The 20625-nt window shown below is 45.3% G+C and overlaps 1 protein-coding gene across 1 annotated transcript in view; it reads right to left on the reverse strand.

Annotated features, from left to right (window-relative positions):
• The window catches only part of ATP6V0A4 (ATPase H+ transporting V0 subunit a4), a 92202-nt gene that overhangs the window by 34604 nt on the left and 36973 nt on the right, over positions 1–20625 (reverse strand). The window contains exons 9-16 of the mRNA XM_042973280.1: positions 18818–18900; positions 17571–17664; positions 14808–15020; positions 11178–11328; positions 10192–10331; positions 8689–8846; positions 5544–5637; positions 1153–1271 (exon numbers count right to left, since the gene is read on the reverse strand). Of these exons, the coding sequence (XP_042829214.1) occupies positions 1153–1271; positions 5544–5637; positions 8689–8846; positions 10192–10331; positions 11178–11328; positions 14808–15020; positions 17571–17664; positions 18818–18900 (1052 nt within the window). The remainder of the gene's footprint in view (positions 1–1152; positions 1272–5543; positions 5638–8688; positions 8847–10191; positions 10332–11177; positions 11329–14807; positions 15021–17570; positions 17665–18817; positions 18901–20625) is intronic.

Genomic DNA, 20625 nt, shown 5'->3' on the forward strand with positions numbered 1-20625 from the left:
TCAGGGTTCATTGATAAAGTTTTATCAGAACACAGTCACATTCCATTTACAAATTGTCTATGGCAGCTTTCATGCTACAATGCCAGGACTGAGTAGCTGTGACAAAGGCCATCGAGCCTGCAAAGCTTAAAGTATCTACCCTCTGGCCCTTTACAGAGAAAGTTTGCCAACTCCTGCTCTAAGATACAGAGAGAGGCTCAGAAGGCTGAGTTGGGGGCCACCAAGTTAAAATGTCAGAAAGGGCCCCCAGCCCCGTTGCTAATTCTAAGAGTTATCTGAGGGAAAGGGGAGATCCCGCAACAAAACATGACTACTAGACAGGGGCCTGCATGACATGCAGTGATACCAATGATAATCTGCTCCAGAAAATACATTCTGGGATTACCTCCCATTTAATCCCCACGGCCCTTTCAGGTAAGCAGGAGTACCAGGGGTCCCTAGTCACTAGTCGTGACTAGTTTGCTCACTAAATAGATCTTACTTTTCAAGCAGAACTGTACTTCTGTGAGCTTTCAGGTCGGTGGTCACCACGGGACTGGCTCTGGCCAGTGGGAATGGAAGGGGTATGTGTCACTTTGGGGTGGAAGCTTAAGAATCAATGTGTAATTGACTAGTTTCCATGTTTTCGTACATTTACATCCTTAGAGAATAGGTTTCAGACGTTTAGAGAGGCAGGTTGATAGAAGGAAAGGAAAGATAAGACAACATTAACAGTCCAAGGGAGAGAGAGGGTACAGCCATTTGGAAGACACTACATCAGGATTCTAGGACTCTGAGGGCATGGTGGCCCAAATGCACTTATGTCTCCATTTGCCCACTGGTGGGAGCTAATCCTGGATATAGCGGTGACCCCAAGTTTTTCAGGTTGGGGGACAGAAGATGCTATGCGCTTGCCATAGGTTTTTCTGAACCCTCAAATATGCCTGAGATGAAAGGTCACTCATATTTCAGTGACCCAGCTCGGGAGAGACAGAGGTCCCATTTCTGCCAAACCTGCCCGTCCTGGCTCAAGCCAAGAGACGCGGCGAAGCTCTCCCCGTGGCAAGGAAGAAACCCTCGCACAAGGAGACGCAGGACCAATGTAGCGGCTCAGTCACCGCTCATCAATGACGCGGTCAGATCAACAGGCAGAAAGTTCATCGTGAAACTCACACATGATTGAAAAGGCTGAGAACAACACCGAAAACCATCTGGACAATTCCCAGGATAACTGACATCTTCATCTTGTAGGAGTTCAAAAACGTTAGTTTGTTTGAAGCCAAGTTCCAAATCTGGATGGGAGACATGACAAGGAATACGTGAGATCAGAGTCGAGAAGTTCTCCCGGCATCGGGGGAAATAGCAGGATTCCTCCTGAGGAAGTCACTCTGGGGACCATCCATATTTTCACATTCTGATCCAGTTCAATGCGGACATTTTAGGTTCAGGAAAGGAAGGGGACCAAACCCCTTTTAAATGCGATTCTAATGACAAGTTTGGCAGAATTATTAGTGCCATTAGGAAGATATTACGTGGCTAGAAGAAAAAAAATCCTACACGATTTCTCCTCTGTTCTAAGGGAAAAGACATTCTGAAACATCGTGGAGAGATCTCAAACTGGCCTCACTTCCACTTGGTAGTGACGTAGAGCTCCGGCCCAAGAATTTTTCCAATCCCTTCTTGAGAATACCACCTTTGACTTGGCATTTCTAAAATGCTTCACGTCACAAAGCATTTTCCAGGGCCCATCGCAAGAAACCACACTTAGAGTCAATATTTGTTAGCACTATGGGCAAGACATGCTCCCTGCCTTCCACACAGTCCCTGTTTTGTTTGTTTTTTTTAATTTAATTTTTTTGAATGTTTGTTTATTTTTGACAGGGAGCAAGACAGAGCATGATTGGGGGCAGGGGCAGAGAGAGAGGGAGACACAGAATCGGAAGCAGGCTCCAGGCTCTGAGCTGTCAGCACAGAGCCCGACACGGGGCTCGAACTCACAAACCGCGAGATCATGACCTGAGCCGAAGCCGGACGCTCAACCAACTGAGCCACCCAGGCGCCCCTACGCAGTCCCTGTTTTAAGCAGAACTGCCAGGCTTGAAAAGTGAGGGGCATGTGTCCCGGCCCTCCCACCAAGACTGACACACAGAGCAAGCACTCAGAGTGGCCAGGGGGCTGGGTAGGGTCCCATGCTAGTTAATGGCCCCACTCATTGGCATTCTTCTTCCCCAAAGACATCTCCAATATCCCCATGGTCTCCACTCCCACCCCTATGTAAATGGTTCAGTCTTTGCTCTTACCTCTCAGCCCTTAGACACATCCCAAACTGCCTGCTAGCTATGTCTTAAGGGTGGGGCACCTGGGTGGCTCAGGTGCTTAAGCATCCTACTTCGGCTCAGGTCATGATCTCATGGTTCGTGGGTTCGAGCCCTGTGTTGGGCTCTGTGCCGAAAGCTCAGAGCCTGGAACCTGCTTCGGATTCTGTGTCTCCCTCTCCCTCTCTGCCCCTCCTCCACTTGTGCGCTCACGCACCTGCTCACTCTCTCTCTAAAAAAAATAAATGTAAAAATTTTTTAAAAAGCTTATACATATGTCTTAAGGGTTCTCTATACCACATCTCAAAGGTAACAAAGCCACATCTTCCCACCTAACATGACTTCCTCCTCCAAACTACTTTGCTTTGGGTAAGAGCTCGAAGCTCTGCTAGGCACGGCCTCAATGCAAGGTCACCCTGCACCCACCCCAGGCACACAAGCAGGCAGGAACCACACCTCACCGACACGTCCTTTACAATGTCCTGAGCAGCTGCCAGCTGGACCATCACTAAGGGGGCTGCTGGCAAGGTAGGCAAAGGGTCTCCAGTAACAGGTGCCCAGACACCAGAGACGTCTCCTCTCCCTTCGCCATCTGCCTTGGCATTTAAGCTGCACCAGGCTTGCCCCGTGCCCTCTGCTCTTTCCCTTTGCCCGCCTGCTTGGCCAGCCCTACGGGATCACGGAACCCGGTTAGGGCAGGGTCCCCAGCACGGTTTAGGCCCAGTCAAATCTGATGAACTATAAATTAAGTACCAGGCACAAACTAATCTCTTTAAATGTACTATCTCATTTAATTCTAACAAAAACCCCACGAGATAGATGTAAATATTCGCATTTTACAGAGAAGGGAAATTTATCTCAATCTCGGGGCGATTAAGTTCTCTACACACCTAGGAAGAAATAATACTATAGCAAATAGGGTATTTGACCTACTTATTTTCCAGACTCTGTTCCAGGTGTTTGACACATAAAAATCATTTAATCTTCTGAGCAACCCAGTGAGTGAGGGCTGCTGTTATATCCATTTTGCAGATGAGGAAACAGAGACACAGAGGTATTAACTTGCTCAAAACCACATAGTGAGGAAATAGAAAAGGCAAGATTTATACACAGCTATCTGAGCCAAAAGCATAGGCTTTTAACCATTGTGTTACGTTCATTTATTTAAAAATACATACGCTTTTTCTTTTCTTTTTTTTTTTTTTGGTGAGAGAGAGAGACAGAGGGAAAGGGAGAGAGAGAAAACCAAGCAGCCTCCGTGCCGTCAGCACAGAGCCCCACACAGGGCTCAGATCATGACCTGAATCAAAATCAAGGTTCTGACGCTCCACCAACTGAGCCACGTAGGAGCCCCTCTACAAACACTTTTAGATAGGGGCGCCTGGGTGGCTTGGTTGGTTAAGCGTCTGACTTCAGCTCAGGTCACGATCTTGCGGTCCGTGAGTTTGAGCCCCGCGTCGGGCTCTGTGCGGACAGCTCAGAGCCTGGAGCCTGTTTCGGATTCTGTGTCTCCCTCTCTCTGTGACCCTCCCCCGTTCATGCTCTGTCTCTCTCTGTCTCAAAAATAAATAAACGTTAAAAAAATTTTAGAAAGACCTGTCAGCTCTGATAACCAAATATCTTATGATTTGATTCACAAAAAAAGGCTGCACATGGTCAATAAATGCTGCTGTAGAAATTTACATTATGTAAAAATCCAACCCTTCATTAATATATATAGGGTCTAACACAGGCACAGAAACGTTCTGTTAAAGGGGGTATCTCTGGGGAACAGAATTGCCAGAACAGCAGAGATAGGGAAGGAGACTCTTTCTTTTCTAGTTTATACTATTTTGTGGATTTTTAATCTCATATAACTCTTATTTTTTCACAAAAAGACCAGGAATGTTCAAAAACATAAATGTTACTAGGGAAAAAGTTAATTCTTCTCAACATCGCACTTCTCCTCTACCCCTCACATTTTTCCTTTCTTGTCTATCGGGAAAATGATAAAATTGCCAGAGTAGATACTCTGGCTCCGTGGGTTCTGGGCTACACTGGCCTTTGAGGAGCAGACCCGGGCAGACAGGATATGCTGATGATTCAGGGGTGGGCTGGGAAGGTGAAAAGAGGACAGTGGCAGCAAAGACATTCAAAGCAAAGGAAGGTCAACCAGACCCTCTGTCTGTCCTCCTCCGCAGCCCGCGGGCTAATCATGAAATTCCTCGGACCACAGAAAAAGCCTTTCAAGCCACAAAAATATCAACTTGCGTTTGTTTTCAGCACTTTGCGGCTTACAGCTCAACTTTCAAGGACTTTACCTCGTGTGATAAAATTTAGAATACGAGTGTCCCTGAGTGGCCAAGTATAAACAAATCCCGGGTGATGTCTTCTGCCTTTGTAAGGGAGGGGAGACAGGCAAGCAATGGGAGGACTCAGGCTAACCGAGGAGGAGACACCCCAAAAGATCGGAGAGTACAGTTTTAGGGCCCGTACTGTTTACTCTCAAATGGCAGCAACTAAAACTAATGTCTCAGGATCTCTCCCACAAAAAGAGCTTAGAAGAAACATTTATTGACAACATTTGCCAAGTTTCGGTCTACCTCGGTCAAGCTCATTCGGAGCACAAGGCTGCCACCTAGTGGCAGTTATGTGTTGGGCCATCCCGTATAAGCCAATAGGCATGTGAGCCTTCTGGAAATCCCTTTAGATCTGAAAGGCTGTGCAAGGAAGCACCTTTGTTTCTCTTGGCTCAAATCCAGTTGAGATAGATATAACGAACACAAAAGTTAACTCGTACCATTTTTAAAAAAAAAAAAACTTGTGTCAATTCTAGGCGGTAAAATTAAGCAAAGCTAAGAGCAAATCCATACTTTGCTAGGATAAGGGAGATGTTACTCACTACAAGAAAATGCCAAGGTAAGGAACTTGATCCGGATGCTAATAACTTCTCTAACATGCATACTTTCCAGGCAACCAAGGGCCTTTTAAAGAAGCAATCATTAACCACCAGGGGTATAAATTATTGTAGAAGGAAGCAGATGTTTGAGCAACTATATGGAAAATGACCCAGGGGCTAGGTAAAGGGTACAGGTAGGACATTTACTTGAGTCCTACACATTGCCACAAAACCTCCCGTATATGTAATTCTATCTCAGTGTGTAAGTTTGTTGATTTCAAAGGTTCTGGCACTTTCCTCCCCTCTACATAGAGATCTCCTCAGCAAGACATTTTACGTAATAAATATCTAACCCAAGAAGACATTATTACCGGATCAATCCCAAATGGGTATGGATTTCCAGAGTACACTCCTGGAATGGCTGGGTCCAGCTGTAAATATGGATTTGTTTCCATTACGTGTGCACTAGAGAGGGGGAAAGGAAAAATAAAAACAAAACCAATGATTAACCAGAGGTAGAAAAAAAAACACTATAGTGCCTTTGGTGATGAACTTGTAAGCCAATCAAAGCCTCACTGTTGGTGCAACTCATCATTTGGCTCATTCAATCATTCCATGAGTGGGTAATGAATACCTGCTATGTGCGAAGTATTGTCCTAGGTGCTGAGACTATGCACATTACCATCTGGCCCCAAGACGCTCACAGTCTGAGTCTCCAAAGGCTCTCAGCCTGGTGGAGTATTGTAAAGAAAAGCAGTTATACTACGTCAGAAAAAAAGTCGGTCAGGGATGAGGAGCATATAAGAAAGAAATCTCAGCCCGGGGACAAGCCTGGGAAATCATCCCTGCGTACACATGGGCTCATCTGGAGGTATAATTTGGCTTTCACCCACAGACCCCAATCTTCATGGAACTTAGCTCTCAAAAGTTGCAGTCCATTGAATGTCTTTATTTTTTTTTTTTTTTTGCTCAGATAAGTTTTTTAAATCTTCTTAGTTTTTATTTTATGTGCAACAAAGAAATTTTAGAACAGAAAATTTCAAAACTACACAACAGTAGAGAGCATAATATATTAAACTTCCATATAGCTACCCATTTCCCAGTTGTCAATACATGGCCAGTCTTTTCCATCTGACCCTCTACCCAGTGCTGCCTCCTACCAAATGAATCATTTCTGATTAACAGACCGCTACTTTTATCCACACATATTTTAGTATGTATTTAAATGATACAGACTTAAAGAAAATTAACACAGTCTAGTATCATACCTTAAAAATTACCAGCAATCACTTAAAATCATCAAACATGCAATCATTGCTCAAATTTTCCCAAATTACTCATAACTTTTTAACTGTAGGTTTGTTTAAATCATTGAATGTCTTTAAATCAGTGTCCCAATTTTGCCCAGAAGTATGAACGTCAGTGGGTAGGAATTTCTTACTATCTCTGCAAGCCCCAAGGGGATGAGAATATTAGGGATGTTTGTTTGTTTGTTTGTTTAACAGAGCACACATCTATAGAAGGGCCAAGAAGGAATACTGAAATGATGAAGAAAAGAGTGCTGGCAACTTTGGTTGGCTACCTAGAAATATACCCCCTCCCTCCTACAACTGAGGTGCTTGAAGGTGTTAGAGAGCAACAGGGGGGATCAGGAAGCCTGATCTCAATGACCAGACCCTCAGGACACAGTGGGAACAGATGGCCTCACTGGCCATCTCAGACACAGATCCTAATGCATGGCTCAGTGCATACGGTTACACTGAACTAGAAGAGGTTTGTTTGTGTGCGGACAAAGCCACTCCCGATAAGAGGGAACAGGCACCCACAGCTAAGGCATGATCTCTGCTGTTGACATAAACAAGTTCACAGAACACCAACATCAGACAAAGCCACCCTCTGACCTTGGTGGATCCAGACAAAAACAAGACCGATCCACATCATATCTGATATTAAAATATGGACCTATCAAAATAAGGGCAATGCCTGAACCACAAAAATGACCAAACATTGCCCTCATCCTCCTAGAAGCCAGACCCTGTAGGCCCTTTCCCTACGTCCTCTTGCTGAGATGCCCATGCTCCCCCACTGGTACACCACCTCCCTGAGTTAGTAAATTCAGTTCTGGGTGATGCCAGGAATGCTTCTGGTGGTCCTTGGCTGAAGAACGTTGTGACAGTGCCCCTAGTCAATTCTCAGGGAAAGCAAGCTCAAGACCTAGCTTGTGACTGGTGACCAAAACCAGCTTGCTGTGTCCTTTGCCACTCTGATGGATGACTGCAATTTTCTTTTGTCTCCCTGTTAATAAGGTCCCACTTCATACAAGTGATGCCTGGCATGTGGCTGAGTGTCCCTCAGACTGGGCTTGGCCTCCGAGAGCCTTGAATTGGGGCAGGGGTCATTCCATTCACAGGTGCATGAAAGAGTACTTGAGCCCACATTTGCAGAATGACAAAAAGCCAAGTGACTCAGACCTTTCCCAATCATGCTCCTGGGTAAATGAGATTTCATGTAGGTAGTTTGGTGAAATTCTGCTGATTTAACATGCTTCAAAGTCCATCGCTATGCTTACGAGTTTACATGTAAAGAGCAGAACCAAGTAATTTGTCTTTAAATTTATGAAAGCATTGTTCTCCTAGGCATCTCTTCAGGGTACTTAATTGTAAAGCAAGTACAAAAACAAAAGCACTTGTCAATATAGCCATCTGGATTCTGGAAAATGTCCTATCCTTCATTTCCTTCCTTCCTTCTTCTGTTCCTTCTTCCTTTCCTTCTTCCCTTCCCTTCCTTCCTTCCCTTCCTTATTGTTTAATAGTCCTGTCCTCTACTGCAAGGAAGCTGGACCAGCAAAGAAACTAGGGGGGATGCATTGACCCCCCCATGACACAGCCACCCACGCAGCCACTCCTCGCCAGCTACTCTATCCTACCTGCCCTCCTCACTCCATCACCCAAAAGACAAACACAGAGAGCTGCTTATGAAAACTAGCCACCCCCTCCTTTGCTTTTGACATTGAATGGAGTCACTCTGAACCATCAAAGAAAATGCCCTTCAGGTGAGTCTGGGGCCTCGAGCACTGGAAACCAGTGATTTATATAATTCAACACCACATCAGGCTTCTGTCCTAAGTGCTCACTGCGTCCAGTCCCCTGCTGGAACTAGGTCTGCTTCAAATGCAACCTTCTCCTCCGGGGAACTTAGCTTCTGTGACTGACACCAAGATGCCCAGTTTGTACCTACTTCACTATTTGTTTTCACAGTAGTGTTGGCACATGCTACGGACACCATGATATATACTTAATTGAAATGTTACAAACTATCTCCACACAATAGAATGACCAGCACAGTTACGGAGGGACTGGTTGGAGGTTGCTCACTTGGTAAATAAAATGGAATCATTCATTGAATTTGTGGGCACGCCTCTGAGCAGAGCCAGGCATAGACTTCTTGACCATGAAAAGTGCCCCTGAAGCCACCTGGGCAGCCAAGCAAGTGACCCACCTCTGTCTGTAAACTTACTTCCACGTGCCATTTCTGAACATCGGTCGGACACTCCAAGAAGAGCCAAAGATGTTGAAAGACTTGGAGAAGCAGTCATTGTAAATCAAGCCCGTGTAGATGGAGAAGATGCCCATAAGGAGGATCAGATAGCGTCCGTGGAAGAAGGTGTTCCAGATCTGGTCTCAGGGAGACAGAGAAGATGGCCGTCAGGGGGCTTGGCACCAGAGCCCCGGGGTGGGGGGGAATGTGTTATGGAATGTCTCCAGCACCAGTGGAACATCCACGGCAAGGCACACAGGCCCCACACAGAGGGGCCACAGCACGGGGCAACATCAAAGTGATCCAAAGAGAGCACACACACCATGATTTCCCCGAGCCTACAGGCATCAGTCAGAAAAGTCCTAGACCGGTGGTTGTTACTGTGGAAGAAAAACCATATAAGCCTCATAATCTTTAAGTCATCACTGGTTAGAAAACATAACTGAAGCGGAGGCTGAGGCCTCACACGTTATGGAGGGACATGAAAGTGTGCAGTCACTCTTTCAAGTACTTCTAGGAGACAAGCTCCGAGCTGGATGCATATGGCAGCTAAATTTCATGGCAAGTCAAAGCTCCACTCATTCTGTCATAAAATCAAGTCTTGTCTAAGCACGTCCACTAAGAAGAGTCAAGTGCTTTATATAATACTGGATGATGGGTGTCAATCATTCACAGACCTGCCAAAGTGTAGCTCTGAGATTTCAATTCTTTATTCTAGGAAGCTACGGCTGTTACAGTGTTGGTCACACAAAACTATATTGGCCAGAGGTGGAGTTTCCCACTAACCTCGCTTATGATTAAGCTGCTGTGACATCACTGAACTAGCTCTAGTTAAGACAACTTGTAATAAAAGTTTGCAGATATTCTTAAAATTCAGAACACAGCTAAAGGCATGTTTCCAGCTTACAAAATGTATTCCAGTGAACACAGAGCTCATAAGAACACTGATCATGGACTGATTGTGGGAGAAGGGCTCTGCCATGAGAAAAACTATTTGTGATATTTTAAGTGAAAAAAAAAGGCCAGAAATTAATATGCAATATGTGATCCCTATTTTTAAAAATGTTGAAAAATTTGTGTATAAGCCCAGGAAAAAACCAGGAAGATAGATAAAAACATTAGTTGTAATTTTCTCTAGGTAGTTAAATTGTTGTATTTTCCCAATTTTAAAAATAAACATATATTGATTTTTTATAATCAAAGAAAAAAATTCATGTTAGGAGGGAAAAAACTTAAAAATAGAGATCAATGCCTTGTCAAGCAATGTACAAAAAACAAAAATGCTGAAAGAAATTGCACCATACCATCCAAAGCACTGACCTTTGGACAGGAATTTCTAGGCTGAATTTTGGCCCCTTTTTACTTTCTATCCTTTGCTTTTCATAAGACAGGTTTGTTTCTTTGGTGAAAACAACATACACATTTTTCATATTCTACTTATAACCTCGGAGAACTGAGGCAAGATATTCGATGGACACCCACCTCGTTGTTGGTCTTCTGGGAGAGCAAGCGTCTCTCATTAAGGACCATCCAAAGGGCTGCCAGGAGCATGATAATCCCATGACCACAGTCTCCAAACATCACAGCGAAGAGGAAGGGGAATGTGATGATGGTATAGGGAGCTATAGAGGGGAGACCCACAACAGCCTGAGTCCTTCCGACAGCCAGTGGCTCCATCAAAGATCTGTCTAACATGATCCGTGACCCACAAGCTGGTTCCCTCGTATCTTTCTGATTCTGTCTTCCCTCCCCATCCCCAACATTTGCTGAGCTCGCACACACATCAGCTTATCAATAAGTAAGCATTATAAGTCCCTGTTTACAGATGACCTGAGTTTTGAAGCAGTTTGGTGACTTGCCCAAGATCACAAAATGTATCGGGTCTTAAAACCAGTTTCCCATCTCTGAGTGTTTCGTATACTCCACATGTATCACACACCTCTACTCACAGGATACCCAGCCTATGGGGTCGCTGCATTACAGGTCACAAGATTAGGACTCTGCTTGGAGAAAAAGAGCACTATAGACAACGTGGCTGAAGGGCACCTGGTCTACCCTTTTTATTTCACAAACCAGACTACCAATATCACACAGCTTATGTCACTTAGAATCCAGTCTTCTGACTCCAAGTCCTGGAAGCCAGCTGTGTGTTCCCATCTCACCCACAAAACAGCTACAGCTCTGTGAAAATGTTGAGAGATGACCCCACTGAATCGTTAAGGAAACAAGAACTGAATTTGCCTGCCTAATAAGGCGATGGTTCAAGGGAGAACAGGTGAAATCTTGACAAAGAACAAATCTTTCACTAATCACCATTTAGGCAACCAATGCAGGGCATTAGGAAGCCAAACAAAATTTTAGGAATGATCCAGTTTTAAGCAGTTCACCTCCTAGGCCACCCAAGGGGTAAATCTTAACCAGTTTTCATTTTCAAGTTGCCCCATTATACAATGCATCAGACACTTTACCTGGGTTTATTTCCCGGTAACTGCCCACACCATATGCATCTACAATATTCTGGAAGCCAGCTGTGAATTTATTGGTCCTGTTAAATGTGGGAGGAGATGTTTTAGACTGCACTGCAGTCAGGATGGGGACCATGGAGGAGCCACTTAGTTCCTACAAAAAAACAAAAAAAAAAATTTGACAAAAACGTAAGGAAGAATGTCAGCACACGGATGTCCAATTCCTGCCATCCCTTATAGGTGAACTTGGGACAATTTCTTGACCTCTCTGACACCCATGACCACTCTGTAAAATACCTTCCTAATATCTAATTTATCTTACAGGAGAGTCATCAAGAGAGTGGAGTTCTGGCCATTTCCATTCTCCTGCTCCTGCCAATTCACCTGTTATGCCCAGTTCTGGGTCCTCTCCTCTTCCTTTCTCTCTACTCACACCCTCAAGAGTTAACCCACTTTCTTGATTCTGCCCTTTTCTTCCAAATGGTCCTACTCCCTCCCCAGTTTCGATTCTGTTTTAATTTCCTGTCTGGGCTTTCAAACTCTCATGTCTCAGCAACCCCACAATATCCAGGAGCCTAAGATCAAACTCATCAACTTGCCCCAAAGCCAGGTTCTCTCTTGGCCTCCCTGCTCCTTCAGCGGACTCCGTTCTCCAGATCCCTGAACCTTGGGAATCATCAGACGCGTCTCTTCTCCTGGTTCAATCAATCGATCACCAAATCCTGCTGATTGTCCCTTTAAAGTCCTTCTCTTTCTTGCTCCCATAACCACTAGCCTAGCCCTGAGCCTCCCCATTTAGCCTATGCGCCAGATGGTGCAATCCTTCTTTCATAAAATAAAACAAATACTGCTTCCGTCATGTTACTCCCCTACTCAAAAATCTTCAAAGGCTTCCTATTACCTAAAGAATGGAATCAAAATTCTTCCATTTGGTCATCAAGACTTCCCTCCAATATTGACGATTACTCCCTTCACACCTTCACCCCCACTACTTCTGCACAGAAACCAGGTGACTTTACACCAGCCATCTCTCTTCTTCACTTACCCAGGTATGAACCGTTCCCCAGGCTCACTCCCCAGGAACCTTTCGGTCAGTCCAAAGTCTGCATACTCAGTGGGACTTAGCACTGGCTAAATGACTGCCCATCAATCCTCCTAAAATGCCATGAGGTCCGTATCACCTTCCTATCCAGCCCCACTTGACAGATGAGGGAACAAAGGTCCAGAGAGGTTAAGTAACTTCCCCTAGGTCCCACCGCAAGCGGTGGAGTTCTTTACTCTCTTGTGATATATCTTTTCATGTGTGAGATTATGATCTCCCTAAGGGCAAGAATTATGGTGCTTCATTTTTCTTAACATGTGCCCCAGCAGCTGACATAACAAGTGGCATAGAGTAAGTATATTTTGCTTGTTTGTGATGCTGACAACAAAAGTTAGCCTATTACACTTCTCTCCTCACCTCCTACCCACGTAGAGCTTTCTACTCCTATCTGGGAAAGACTTGTTATTTCAGAGGGCTGAAGACACTGAAGAAACAGTCCGAAGCAGACTTGTAGAAGTTTGGCCCCTCTGTGATTACAGGATGACCCTGTCTAGTTCACATACGTGCGTCAGGACACCTCCCCGGTGGCCCTGCTGTCTTGTCCATATCGCACGGAAATGTTTCTAAAATGCAACCTGGATTGTGCCGCTCTAGCATGGGCATAAAATCAGATCCCTTATACCACTGTTAAGTCCTTCAGGACCTGCCCTGCAGCCTCTCCCTGACCTTCTTCCCATTCTTGAAACTTGCCACACCTTCACTCCAGCCAGGTGGGCCTGCACTCCACGCTCCTCCCCACCTCCATCCACCTGCTCACTGATGACCCTTCCATGGTTCAGCTCAGGCATCACTTCCTCCAGGGAGCACCCCTGCCCTTCCCAAGCTGGGTGAAATGCTCTTTTTAGGTGCCCCATTTGAGCAGTTGTTGGACTACCATATGGGGACATTTAAATCCAGCCTTCTGGCTTCAGGATCACAGTCAGGTTACTTGTACTTTGTGTGACTCAGTTTCCTCATATGTACAAAGGGGATAAAGATAGCTCCTGCCTCCTAGGCCAATTCCATGTCAAGGCCTTTACTTCCAGATCCTTCAGCTTGAAAGTTCTCCCTCCTATCCTGTCACCTGCTCCTGCTCCAAGCCACCCGCTCAGAGGGGGCTTCTGAGGGCAACAGCCCTATCACAGTATTGTAAGACCTAAAATTCCAGGTGTCACCTTGATGTCTTTGAGTCTCACAGGGCCCCAAAGTCCAAGCCACGAGTTCCTCTGTTTTCATCAGATTTGCCTCCCATGGAGGGGGAAGGGCTCCCCACCCAGCTAGCTCTCCCATAGGCCAGACCATTTGCACACTACCCAGTCTTCGACCCAATGGGCTTCACCCCCCTGCCACCCCAGAAAGGTATTCTAACAAGCTACTCACGTCCTCCCATGGAAACCAGACCCCCTCCTCTTGTGGGAGGCTGCCTCCCATAGCCCGGCTGGCTCATTGTGCCCCCAAGTGCAAGCCCCAAGTACAACCTCCATGCGGCCCTGTGTGGGGAGTGGTGTCCTCCTGCCCTGGGCTATAAGCATATGTGACTAATCAACCGCTGCCAGCTTCATGTGTCCGATGGCCAGTGTTGTGTGTTTGGCCATCTTGTACCATTTAGGGCAGAGTTTCCTTTCTTCACCAACGGGGTGAACAGGTGATCAGAACAAAGCCCGTCTCTCCCCACCCCATCCTCCACCATCTGCCGCCCTCCTGCTCACCACCATCACCACCTGAAATCACATTAGTTATGGACATGCCTACTATCTGTCTTCCTTTCTAGAAAGTCTGTCAGACCAGGGCTTCGTTCTGCCTGCATAGCCCTGGATCTGTTCCTGGCGCACAGTGACCATCTGGAGAGGTGAACGACGAAGGCTGTAAGATTAACCAAGGTACAGAGTGCAGAGCATAGCTGTGGGCACAGAGTGAGCACAGGGGTCTGGCTGTTTGTCTTTCCGGCCAGACGGTGACCTTCATGAGGGAACGGACATACCTACGGTCACACCGCACGCGGGACCTACAGTCTCATCTAGCAGAGTGACCAGCACATCAGTGCTCAACATGCGCTTGCAGTAAATCAGAGAGATGGTGGATATCTGTCAAACATCGAGAAGAAAAGGAATTTTCTGATACATGCCCAGCACGAGATTAAGAACTGAAGATACAGGGGCGCCTGGGTGGCTCAGTCAGTTACGCGTCCAACTTCGGCTCAGGTCGTGATCTCGCAGTTCGTGAGTTCGAGCCCCGCATCGGGCTCTCTGCGGACAGCACAGAGCCTGCTTCAGATCCTCGGCCCCCTCCCTCTCTCTCTCTCTGTCTGCCCCTCCCCCACCTGTGTGCACGTGCTCGCTCTCTCTCTCTCTCAGAAATACATAAACATTAAAAATTAAAGAAATGAAAAAGAACTGAAGACACAAAGATGAAGGAGACTTGCCACTTGTCACCAGCAAGTCACTTATGAAGTTCGTGTGACTTAGGAGGATGACAACCTTAGCGCCTGACAGAGGGGCTGCGGAGGCTGGACGCGACTCCTCCTCCCCCTCCCCTGCTCCATCGCCACTCACCATGCCTTGCTCTAATGCCCTCTTGATGCGCCCGGTGTCTGCCACCGGGAACCAGATTTCAGCAATGACGCACTGCTGGGTGACGTCAATGTTGCACATGTTCAGGATGTGGTAAATAGCTTTCATCTTCTGCACTTTAATGACCCAGGAGTGCCAGTTGGCAGCTGCTTCTTGGAGGAGGCGCTGACGGTGAGACTCTGTCTGTGTGATGACCTGGGCGAGACAGACACACAGAGAAGCAAGGAACACTCACAGGGAGCCCCGCAGCAATGAGGCAAAATGGAAGCTCGTCAGTCATAAAGGCTTCTTCCGCTCTGGGCTCCCTCCCCCGCCCTGTGGCCCTTACCCGCCCTCAACCCTCATGAGCAGAGTATCTTCCCTTGTAGAGGTTAAAACCCTTGGGCAAAGACTGTATCTTCCTTTCTTCTAAATTCTTTACAGTACTATTGTCATACGTTGAATTGTGTCTCCAAAAAAGACAGGCTGAGTCCTAACCTCTGGTACCTATGAATGTGACCTTATTTGGAAACAAGGTCTTTGCAAATGGAATTAAGTTAAGGTCATACTGGAGTGGGGTGGGCCCTAACTAATATGACTGGTGTCCTTATAAGGGATTTGGACATCTAGGCACACAGGGAAGAATGCCCTGTGCGATTCAGGCAGAGACTGGAGTGAGGCATCTACAAACCAAGGAACACCAAAGATTGCAGACAACGACCAGGGGCTAGGGAGATGTCTATGTCTCTTCGGGCTGCTATAATACAATACCATAGAGGGTGGCTTACAAACAACAAAAACTTATCGTTTGCAGTCCTGGAAGCTGGCGGTCTGAGATCAACGCACTCACCATCACGGTCAGGTGAGGATCCTCTTCTGGGCTATCCTCACATGGTAGGAGGGGCAAGCGAGCTCTCCGGGGCCTCCTTCATAAGGGCACTAATCCCATTCACGGGGGCCCCCTCCTCATGACCCAATCACTTCCCAAAAGCCCCACCTCCTAATACCGTCGCCTTGGGCATTAGGTTTTCAACCCAGGAGTTTGGAGGTGGGGGCAACACAGAAAAGGACCCCTTCCTAGAGCCTTCAGAGGAAGCACGGCCCTGCTGGCACCTAGATCTCAGATTTACAGCCTCCAGAACCATGAGAGAATAAATTTCTGTTGTTTTAAGCCACCCAGTTTGTGGTAATTTGTTATAGCAGCCCGAGGAAATTAATACATCTATCAAAATGCTTTTCGTACCTAATGCCTTCAATAAATGACAAGTGAATTAATGAAGGAGGGAATGGACAATTTTGCCCACAGAGTTTATTTATTTAATGGGATTCATTTTTGTTCAGGGCTACAAGAGAGTACCCCTCTCAGCAACATTCTCAGGTGGCTCCCCAGGAGCGTAAGTTTGGCATAACTTCTTTTCCCCATGAGGTTTTCCTAAAATCTAGTAGGGAGCGTTCAGGGAAAGGAGTTCAAGGGTAATTGCTTTAGGGAAGCACAGTCTCTTTGACAAGTGAGAAAGAAGGAGGAGAAGGGATTAAAGAAATTAAGCAAAGATTTTTCTGGGAAGGCAAAGATGTTTGTTACCCTAAGAGCTCTGAAACACACACACACTCGCACACCTAATTCCTGAAGATACTCACGGTGGATCCAGAACTGTGCTAACAACCAACATGGCAGACACATGCGGCCATTAAAATTTTAAACTTAATTAAAATGAATTGAAAATAAATATTCAGTTCCTGGTCAGTCAGAGAAAGACAAAAATCCTATGCCTTCACTCACATGAGGACTTTAAGAAACAAAAGAGATGAACATAAGGGAAGGGAAACAAAAATAATATAAAAACAGGGAGGGAGACAAAACAGAAGAGACTCATGAATATGGAGAACATCAGAGGGTTACTAGAGGGGGCATGGGAGGGGAGATGGGCTAAATGGGTAAGGGCACTAAGGGATCTACTCCTGAAATCATTGTTGCACTGTATGCTAGCTAATTTGGATGTAAATTTTAAAAAAGAAAAAAGAAAATTTAAAAAAAAGGAAAAAAAATGAATACATGTTAAAAAATTTAAAAAACAAATTTTAAAAAAGTGAAAAAAACATTCAGTTCCTCAGCTGCCCTAGCCACGTGTCAAGTGCTCCGTGGTTACGTGGAGCTCATGGCCACGGCATTGCAAGTCAGACGACATGTCCACAGAAAGTTCCGGTGGAACGCACTCATCTACAATAAACAACCTGACGTAGGCCCAGCAGCATTCAGAGACTACTTTGAAAGTTTACTGAAGCAAGTGTTCTAATCACAGAAGTGCTGAGTGTCACCCTGGGGGACGACTAACTTTACAAAAGGATCTGAATTTGAGGTGTGTGCCCTCGGTGAAACAGGACTCACTCACTGTTTTTACAGAAGTAATTGGTCAGCTCAAAGAAGTGTGTGAGTCCATGGAAAAAGAATCAGTCGGACTGGTTGGTCAACTGAATTGGCTAGTTAGCTGTACCATAGATGTGGCCTCGGCGATAATATCAGACTGGGCTGGCCACCCAAAAGCCGACTGGGGCTGCGGTCAGTTCTCAGCCCAGGAAGAGCAGTACTGACATCCCCAATCACCCCCTGCACCCCCGTGAACTCTGCTTTCTGATTACGAAATCTCCTGCAGTGGTAGCTGGGCGAGCACAGCTACCATTCCAGCCAGGCTGGAAGCGAGGGCCCTGGGACACAGGACTTCTCTGGAAGTGGGGGAGGTAGGTCACGCGCCTCAACGCCTCACTCACGGTGATTAAATCTTCCAGCTTCACGTTGATGCCGGCCAGCATCTCTCTGCGTTCCGCTGCAGGCTCCGGGCAGGGATATATGATGGCTCGAAACCTGTGTTTCATACATTCCAAAGGTCACAAGGCGGGGGGTTACTGCGGAAAAACATTCCGCATGTCCTCTTCTGCTAGCCATCACTGGCTTCGGTTGGATGACCATCCTTTTCTAGAATAACTGTCTCTTTGGCACTCGGAAAGCGAATCCCAGTTCTAAGGGTTCCCAACGCATCGCTCGCACTATTTGAATTAAAGCTATGGTTCTATTATATGAATGAGCTTCGTTTAAACCAAAGAAACTGTGGGCTGTTATGTAAATAAGACCACAGCGTGACTTGTCTCTTCTTCTCCCCAGAATATATTAATGCAATAACGTCCTTCCCTACTGAATAATTTCTGCTGGAATAAAACGATTCTGTAAAATCAGAAACAGTTCAGCATGCAGTTTGCCTACTCATTAGTGGCTGATAAAGGGTGTGAGAGGGAATACACTTACTTGATTACAATGTCTACTTTTAGTTACCTTGAGTTTTGCTGATTCAAGTCCTCTCTGCTCCTAGTCCCACAGCTCTTAAAAATTATTTGCATTTTAAAAAATTTAGGGGCGCCCGGGTGGCTCAGTCAGTTGAGCTTCCGACTTCCGGCTCAGGTCATGCTCTCACAGTCTGTGAGATCGAGCCCCCTGTCGGGCTCTGTGCCGACAGCTCAGCCTGGAGCCTGCTTCAGATTCTGTGTCTCCCTGTCTCTCTGACCCTCCCCCTTCATGCTCTGTCTCTGTCTCAAAAATAAATAAACATTAAAAAAAATTGTTTTTAATTTGTTTAATGTTGGTTTTTTTTTGAGAGAGAGAGAGAGAGAGAGAGAGAGAGAGAGAGAGAGAGAATGCGAGTGGAGGAGGGACAGATAGAAAGGGAGACCAGAATCCAAAGCAGGCTTCAGGCTCTGAGCTGTCAGCACAGAGACCAACGCAGGGCTCGAACTCACCACAAGATCATGACCTGAGCCGAAGTCAGACGCTTAACTGACTGAGCTACCCAGGTGCCCCATAAAAATCAGTCTCATGTTTAACATTATCTGGTCAAATGTCAGAAAGTTGTTCTAAAATCCTAAGGGATCTCAAAGAAGGCCCAGTCAAGAGTACTCTGTCTCCCATCCCTCTTCACCTAATCATGACCCAATCCCTGATGAAAGAGCCATGAACAGTCTCTTACCCGTCACAGATCTTCTTGATTTTCTGCCTGAGTTGCTCTCCTTGATAAAATATGATGAAAATATTCTTTTTAATTTCTTCTTTCTGGAAAATCAAAAATCAGAATTATATTTATATATATATATAATGTTTTCTTTGTGGTTATAATTAACAGAAATGTAAAATCTTGTTTTCATATTTAAAAAAATTATAAATTTGGGGCACCTGGGTGGTTCAGTCGGCTAAGCATCCAAATGAAAGAAAGAAAGAAAGAAAGAAAGAAAGAAAGAAAGAAAGAAGAAAACTTCACCCTCTCCCAGTTAATCTAATTCGTTATTCCTTATGGTTGAAGGCAAGGCCCCTGAAACAGGTCAAAACAGCCTTAAAATAACAACCAACAACTGGCTACACTAGCTGGACTACAGCTGGGCCTGTTTTCAGCTCTAACCCCACACTTAAGAGACAGGTTGATAAACAAGAAACCATGCAGAAGACAGGAACCAGGATATTATAAAGCTTAAAATGAAAATAGCTGACCTAGCTCGCTAAAGTTAACTCACACACAACTTTTAATGTTTATTTATTTTTGAGAGAGAAACTGAGACAGAGCATGAGTGGGGGAAGGGAGACAGAGAATCTGAAACAGGCTCCAGGCTCCAAGCTGTCAGCACAGAACCCAACACGGGGCTCAAACTCGGGAACGGCGAGATCATGACCTAGGCCAAAGTCGAATGATTAACCAACTGAGCCACCTAGGTGCCCCAACTCATACACAACTTCTATATTTCAGGGGTGAGTGGGTGTTCGATGTTTAACAAAGATAAAGCCATGTCTAATTTTTGACTCACTGTATGACCATAAGAACACTGATTAAAATGCAAATCGAAAGTTCAAGTTTGACAGTTCACAAGAAAGAGAAAATACATATTTCACAAATATATATGAAAATGTTCAAGCAAAGAAATGAGCTATTTTGCTCTTATTTAGCTCGGGGTGGATGGGGGTAAAGGTAAAATTATGAAATCCATTGTTGGAAAAGTTATAACCACACACCATTCAGGGCACTGGAATCAGGTATGGCCCCACTGAAAAGTCATTTGTCAGGACCCATCAAGTGTCATGAAAATGCCCATACCCTTTAAACCAGCAACCCTATTTCCTTGAATTTATATCATGGAAATAATTCAAAAGAAAATAATCCACATGCACGAAGATGTTCATCATAGTGTCTATATTCTGGAGAAACACAGGAAATAAAGTCCATAAATAGATAGTTAATGTCACATCAACTCACTGGAAAACCTAGGCATCAATTAAAAAGAAGATAAATTGAATCGTCTCTTTGGCAGCAGGTGAGGGGTATTTAAGATTTGGGGAGCTACTTGGTTTACGTTATTTCCAAAGTTTCCTTTGTCCAAGAAACACTGGTCCTTTTCTGAACCCTTCAATTCCACTTGTCCCTTAATCCACCAGAACCAGGAATCTGCTCTGATCTCATCTGATCTGCTCAGTGACCTTCAATGTTAACAGGCTAAGGTCATCCTTTTCCAGATGCTGACTTTATAAATACTGTCTCTACCACCATGACTATTACATGCCAAAACATGGTGGTCAAAGTGATGATTTAAAGTCAATTTTTGAAATAATATCTATAAGGGACACATAGTGATATAGAGGAATTTTGTATTAGCTCAGATCAAGAGAAAGCCAAAAAAATGATCCCATGTTTATTACTACGACCTGCCTATGGCTTATGAACAAGAGAAAAATAGCACTAGAGACAAGTAAGCTTCCTTCCTATTTTAAATTTCATTTAACTATGAAATTGTT

The sequence above is a fragment of the Panthera tigris genome, chromosome A2 (genome assembly GCF_018350195.1).
Source record: "Panthera tigris isolate Pti1 chromosome A2, P.tigris_Pti1_mat1.1, whole genome shotgun sequence".
Lineage (NCBI taxonomy): Eukaryota > Metazoa > Chordata > Mammalia > Carnivora > Felidae > Panthera > Panthera tigris.